This window comes from Microtus ochrogaster, chromosome 8, assembly GCF_000317375.1.
Source record: "Microtus ochrogaster isolate Prairie Vole_2 chromosome 8, MicOch1.0, whole genome shotgun sequence".
In the NCBI taxonomy this organism is placed as follows: domain Eukaryota; kingdom Metazoa; phylum Chordata; class Mammalia; order Rodentia; family Cricetidae; genus Microtus; species Microtus ochrogaster.
In genome coordinates this window covers 10,245,226-10,251,918 of record NC_022015.1, presented here as the reverse complement: position 1 = coordinate 10,251,918, position 6,693 = coordinate 10,245,226, and the positions used below count along the sequence as shown (strand labels likewise).

The following is a 6,693-nucleotide window of genomic DNA, read 5'->3' as shown; positions in this document are numbered from 1 at the left end:
GAGAGTAGCCTAACTTCTCTGTGCCTCAGCCTCCCCATCTTTAAACAGGGGCTAAAGCCAGCACAGGGGACAGAATCTGCAGCAGTATGCAGACAGCTTGCTGAGGATCTACCAGAGTGATGCCTGGAATCTGGAAACATGGGCTTGCCTGACCCATTACCCACACTCAATGAGTTCTTTACCAAGGGAAACATAAACACTCCTGACAAAGGACTCCAAAGACAAAGCAAAGTACGAGCTCACCAAAATCCAGCTGGAGAACCCACAGCTGATTTGGCTTACTTACAGAGCGTGGGCGAGGGGTTACTTATAGGAGTGTGGGTGACCCCCAAAGCGACTGCACTACTGAAAAAAATTCTCACTTCCCCTTAACTGCACATATGAAGGTCGTCCCATCAATCCAACTGGCTTCAATTAACCTTCCCCAGTCTGCACACTCTAGAATCTCAGAAGACAGTGAGGCTGCATGCAGTTAGGACAGAGCTATGTACGAATGGCTGAGAGGGGCAGGAGGGAGCAGCCAAAATCGAAGGCGACGGTCCAGCGACTCTCCCCAACCCCTCCTTATGTGAGGGAAGGCCGCCAGTCAACAAGCCCTACCTCCGTATTCTCTTACAAGGACACAGCTGTTCTGATGAAGGTGGTGGCTGTTCGGCTCAGAGGATCGAGTTATTCAACATGTTGCATGCTGTGCTACAAATGCTGTACTCCCAAATGCTAGATTTTTCCTTGTGTGCCTTACATTCTTAATTACTTCCATATTCCTTTACTCATTTATCTCCCCCGGAGGCTAGCCTGGGCAGAAATTTGACCCCATTTTTATTGGAGAAAAGACAGGGCCGCCAAGAGGTTGGAATGACAAGCCTGATGAGTTGGTGAGCAGCGACACCAGCTGCCAGGCAAGGAAAATAGAAACTCGAGAAGGGCCACCTTCCGCCTCAAGTCCCTAGCCGGAGGGTTGCACCGACCTCGGTGGCCTTGCCACGGAGACCCTGGGCTTGGAGATGTGCTGGCGATCTTCCAGTGCGGGGAGGGGGCGGGGGTTGTCCAGATCCGCGGACCAGCAGGCGAAGCCGACCGACCGCGACAGGTCCTGAACGCTGGGGTCCCAGCTGCCCTCGGGCAGAGTCACGCCCCGGGCGCTGCCCGGCGCTGGGTGGCGCTGCGCGGCCGCCCTGCTCCAGACCTGTTGCGCCCTGGACTTCAGTCGAGCGGGTTAGGTTAAAGGAGCCCACGCAGAACTGAGCGAGGGTGAGAGTCCCCCTGTCCCGGCACTGTCCTAGGGACTGCCAGGTCCACCCTAAATAGGTGGTGCCTGCTCTTCACCCTCTACACATACCCTAGCCCGGTTCTAGGCGCGTCGGGTGCGGCTGGCATAAAACTTCGCCAAACCTCTTGGGAAGAGGGAGGGATGGAGGGGACCTTCCAATTCCAGACCCCACAGAGGTCTGCGCGGTGTCATCTCAGCCGCTCAGTTGCCCGGAAGCCCTGCTGTCGATCAGGCAGTGGATCGGTACCACTTTAGTGCCTGCCGGCGGCGCTGACCGGGGCACCGCCCCCTCCCACCCCTTGGCGATCCCCATCCCCTCCCCCGCCTCCCGCGCTCGGGCCCCAGCGTCGCCGCCCCGCCTGCGTCGGGGTCGCCGCAGTCCCCGCGGCTCGCCCAGGACTTCCTGGCTAGGCGTCCTAGCTTTATTGCAACCCGGGAGCTCCCCAAGGTGTGAGTGTGGGTGCTGGTCCACCAGAGCCTGAAGCAGGGGACCTCGGGCATCCCGGTTCTCCGCTCCAGGGAGGCGGCCCCGCAGGGCTGGGCAAGGACGGGGCGGCCGGCAGAGGGGCGGGCGGCGCTCATCAGTCACGCCAGTCACGTCTGGGGCCACCCGGCCGCCCACTGGTGTCTTGCCGGCTGGCAGTGCCACCTCGCCGTACCGGCGAGGGCAAAGGGGCTGTGGCGACGCCATGCCCGGGCCGGAGTGAGTGAGAGCGGGCGAAGATGGCGTACATCCAGGTAGGACTGTGGCTGGGGGCGACCGCCAGGGGATATTGGGGACCGCGCCCCCTCCTCCGGGAGCGCGCGAAGCGGGAGTGCGCACCACCCAGCTCCCATAAACTTACTAGGAAAAAAGAAAAACATCCAAACCATAAAAAAACAACAAAACAACGGGTGCCCCAGAGCAGGCACCTGTGCGTGTCCTGGAGTAGGGCAGGGTACCTCAGATCCGGTATGGAGGGACCTACGTGGGACCTGCATCCTCCTGTTTACCTCCTTGGGAGGGGAGACTGTAGGGTGACTTTGCACGCCCCCCCTCGTCCCCCTGGCACCCACCCCAGGGGAGGGGCCTCGGGAGGGCGGCCCGGGGCGCGCCAGCCACCCGGCCCGCCAGTGCCCGTTGCCGTGGTGACGGCTCTGGCTAATTGGCCGGTGGAGCCAGCTGGAGGCAGCTGTTCAGACCTGGAGGGACAAGGACGTCGTTCGCCCGGGCACTGGGTGCAGAGGGGTGGGAACATCCAGAGGCCAGAGCACACTGGTGAGGGCTGCGAGGACGGTTACTTTAGTCTGTTGAGGTCTGAGAAGTGCAGCCCCCCCCCATCCCTCTTATAGAGCGCCCCCAAGATTCCCAGACGGAGAGGATATCCAAGTACTCCCCCCTCTCCCCCCCCCGCTTTGGAGGGGACGGGTGGGGATGGACTGTGCTGCTTGGAGAAGAAACACGTTTCTTTTACAAACTGAGAAGTGGTGGCAGGTCATCCCCAAGGTCACGTAGTCGGACCCGCAAACAGATCGGAGGAGCTGCGGGGTTCTAGGGCTGCCTGCTCTTACCCGGAGAGGAAGGGAGCAGAGTCAGGGACTCACCTTTAGCCTCCCAGCCTCAGCCTAGTGTACGGGGAGGGGGGCGGGACAGACTACAGACCCCCTAGGGCTCCATGACCCCTTGTCCCCTGTTCCTCAGATGGTCTGCCACCTGGTGGAACCTGACCCTCTCCTCTGGCTTTGATCCCCAGGAATGTCTTGCTTTTTCATAGATTGCTTAGGTCCTGATTTCAAGTTCAATGAAGGTCACTGTTACTATGGTATATTGTGATACTGTTCAACAGTTGCTCAAGGACACCGGGATGACACCAATTATGGAACAGCTTAGGACATAGGTCACAGTCCCTGCCCCTCTGATGCCCAAGGGAGTGAGCAGAGAACAGTGAAACAAGTTTTTGTGGTTCTTCATCCAATTCATACATTTTCTTTTTCTGAGACAGGCTCTTGCTATATAGCCTAGTCTAGCCCCATGATTCTCCTGCCTCCGTCTCCTCAGTGCTGGGATTACAGTGGTAAGTCACTACTGAGCTACCCAAACCTTACTTCAGCACAGAAAAGTTGTCATTTGCCAAGGTCACAGAGCTCCTTAGCAGTCACAGCGGGTTCTGAACTGTAGGCTGGGAGGGGGACGCATAAGTCCTGCAGCTCAGTGGTCTTGGCTTCCCTCTTAGAAACAGTCTTTGAATGTCTCCGGATCACAGAGAGTGACTCTTTTTCTTCTGTCACACCTTTTCATGGAAAACAGTACTAAAGCAAGCACAGAGGGAGGTCGGAGAGTGGGCGTGGCTATGCACCCACGAAGCTTTATTTGTTGTGGTCAGTGAGTTTCAGAGACTTTCTGAAAGTCAGGAAATAGCTGGATGTTTTGCAGCTATTTAAAAATACACAAATCTGCCGGGTTGTGGTTGCGCATGCCTTTAATCCCAGTACTTCTGAGGCAGAGAGGTAGGCAGGATCTCTGGGAGTTCCAAGCCAGACTGATATACACAGCAAGTTGCAGGACAGCCAGGGATACACAGAGAGACCCTGTCTCAATAAAATTAAACAAAATAAACAAAACAGGAATCCTTCTTTGCTGGAGAACTGGGTAGTGGCCTACTACTGGGTTGTGAGCTGGAGTCTGCGCACCTCTGTGTAGGATGCCTGGGGGTTTCTCTTTATGCTTCCCGGCTTGAATCAGTTCTCCATTGGTACCTGAAGAGTGAACCCGAAGGAAGGATGGGGTGAGGCAGAATGAGACCCAGGCCTCGGGGCCTCCTTCCCATTCTCGTTGTCCCTGCCTTGGGTTGTTCCTGCAGGACCATTTTCTACCGGGGCTTTGAGAAAGGCGTTCATCGTCAGCCAGCTTTTCTGCTTGGCACGGTGTATAAATGGCTCAATGGGTCCCTTCTGACCTCCCATGCCTGAGAACATACCCGTGAATTGCTGGAATGCCACCGGCGCTTGGAAGCATGACTTTACATTAAGCTTCTCACTTTGTGGTGACTGGGGACCTGGAGGACTGGGGAGGACTGCACATCTCAGGACGTGTGTGACAGCGGGAGAACAGCTGTGGGGGTTGGTTCTTTTTTCCACCATGGGGTCCTGGGGATTTGACCCAGGTCATTGGGTTTGGTGGCAAGCACCCTTACCCACTGAGCCGTCTCACCAGCCCTCAGTTGTTTGACAAGGTCTTGTTGTGCAGTCCAGACTGGCCTCGAATTCACAGCCTCCCTTGCTTAGCATCCTGGGGCCAGGATGATGGGCACACAGCACTACGCTCAGCAAACATCTTCAAGCCGTTCTCGTGTGAGCCCCACGAGGGCGCAGTTATTATGGTTGAAAGTTGCCAGGGTGGTTCTTGGTGTCTTGCCTCAGAAGCCACAGGGAGGGTGCATTTATTTGGCTGGGAGTCACACAGCATTTCTGTATTAAGAAATAATCAAAAGAAGTGATCCAGGTGCAGAACCCACCTCCCTCCCAGCTTACTCGGTCATATGACCTGTGACCTTTAGCACCTGTGCCTGGCTGAGTTTGGGTTTTGGGGGGGACCCATGATGAGCACTTTAAGTGCTTTCCCACAAGACCACCCGTGGGACTTCAAAGAACCTGAGTTGTACTTAATAGTACCAATCCCTAGGCTATTATAAATTGACATTTTTTTTTTCTAGAATTGGACTCTTTTGGCTTGAGTTCAGTTCCTCAGCATCCATGTGAAAACTGAGTGTGGTGGTGTGTTACCTTTGTGCTGGGAAGGAGGACAGGAGAGTCCCCGTGGTTCACTGGCCAAGCAGCCTGGAGTCAATGAGCTCCAAATTCATGGTCAAAACCCTGTGTCAAAATAAAGAAGACAGCTGACATTGACCTCTGTCCTCCACATACATACATACACATGCATGCATGTGCACAAGCACTCACAGGAACGTGTACATATGCCACACATACACACATGTATATGTATGTATATACATACTCATATATGTATATATACATACACATATGTATGTACATACATACTCATATATGTATATATACATACACATATATGTATATATGCATACACAGTGAAAAAAAACTAGCTCTCTTTTTTATTTTAACTTACAAAAAAAAAAAAACCCAATCAAGTCAGGCATGATAGTACATACCTATTATTCCAGAACTTGGGAGGGTAAGGCAGGAGGATGAAGCATTCCAGGTCTGGGGCACAGAGTTATACCCTGTCTCAGGACAGCCAGCAAGCCAGCAAGCACACCAAAGGTCTGAGAAGGAAACAATCACCTGTGGGCAAAGGGAGTCAGGATCACATGATGGAAACAGAAGGCAGCTGGAAAAATAAACACAAGAGGACTGCTTCAGCATTAAATCTGAGCCGGACGGGGCTAGCCTCAGCTTTCTAGGACTCCTCTCGCTTTGTTTACAAACCCAGACTGTCTCCTCCCTGTTGGCCCCCGTGTATTCCTGACTTCGGCCAGTCTAGGAACTGCCCTAATCTAGTCTGCACGATTTGATACCTGCCTGGTGGATTATTTTGATTATGTGTTTGATTTAATTTAAAAAAAAAATCCTGGGACTGTAAAAATAACTCAGCTGGCAAAGTTGCTTGCCACAAAATCTGATGACCTGAATGTGATCCTTGGAACCAGGGGGAGGACGGAGAGGATGGACTCCTGAGAGCTGTCCTCTGACCGCTCCGTAGTGTGGTGGATGGTTGTGACCACACACAGAGACACAAATGCACACACGCATTAAAGAAATGTCATAATTGAAAAAACAAGGAACTCCTGGATGCAGAGAAGCGCTTCTCTGGAAGAAGGGGAGGGAGTCTGGGGCTTGAGGACCTTGGGAAGAGATTGAGGTAGGGGTGGAACCACATCAGGGAGGGAGGGCCAGCTCCTGGCTTCCTTCCAGCCCCTCCCCCACTTGTGGGTGGTCGAAGGAAGCTCTCCACCAGCAGGATTGGAGCAGAATTGGAAGGTAGGGCCCTGTCAGGGGCGGGGGAGTGGGCCTGTCAGTTTAGCTAATCAGGCCCTCTTGGGTTGGCTTCTGGCTATTTCAGTCTGGGAAGGTTTGCTAGTCCCCTGAAGTGTGGCTGCGTGTTGAGTAGCTTGACGATCTGTCTGCCCGCTCTGATTCATAACAGCACACGGTGCACATCCAATGGAAAAGCTCACATTTCCCGTTTATTCGCTGTTAGTTAACCAAGAGGCTCCCAGCAGCCCTGCAAACATAGCCATACCTTGGTAGTAAAGTCAGCTCCCTTCCCAGAATGGTGAGTGTAAAGACGCAGGGTGCTGCTTTCTGTTGTTTTTGTCTTGCTGTTCTTTGAGTTGCTGGAATATTGCTAAACTGGTCTCTCTCTCTCTCTCTCTCTCTCTCTCTCTCTCTCTCTCTCTCTCTCTCTC

The 6,693-nt window shown here is 53.9% G+C and overlaps 1 protein-coding gene across 2 annotated transcripts in view; it reads left to right on the top strand.

Annotated features, from left to right (window-relative positions):
• Positions 1 to 1,374: 1,374 nt before the first annotated feature.
• Syt17 (synaptotagmin 17) overlaps positions 1,375 to 6,693 on the top strand; it is a 67,716-nt gene continuing 62,397 nt past the window's right edge. The window contains exon 1 of one of the 2 annotated variants that reach the window (XM_005351049.2): positions 1,375 to 2,008. In XM_005351049.2, coding sequence (XP_005351106.1) covers positions 1,994 to 2,008 — 15 coding nt within the window. In that variant the 5' untranslated portion in view covers positions 1,375 to 1,993. Of the gene's footprint in view, positions 2,009 to 6,342; positions 6,561 to 6,693 lie in introns of those variants that run through there. The other variant, XM_005351050.2, reaches the window with a different exon arrangement.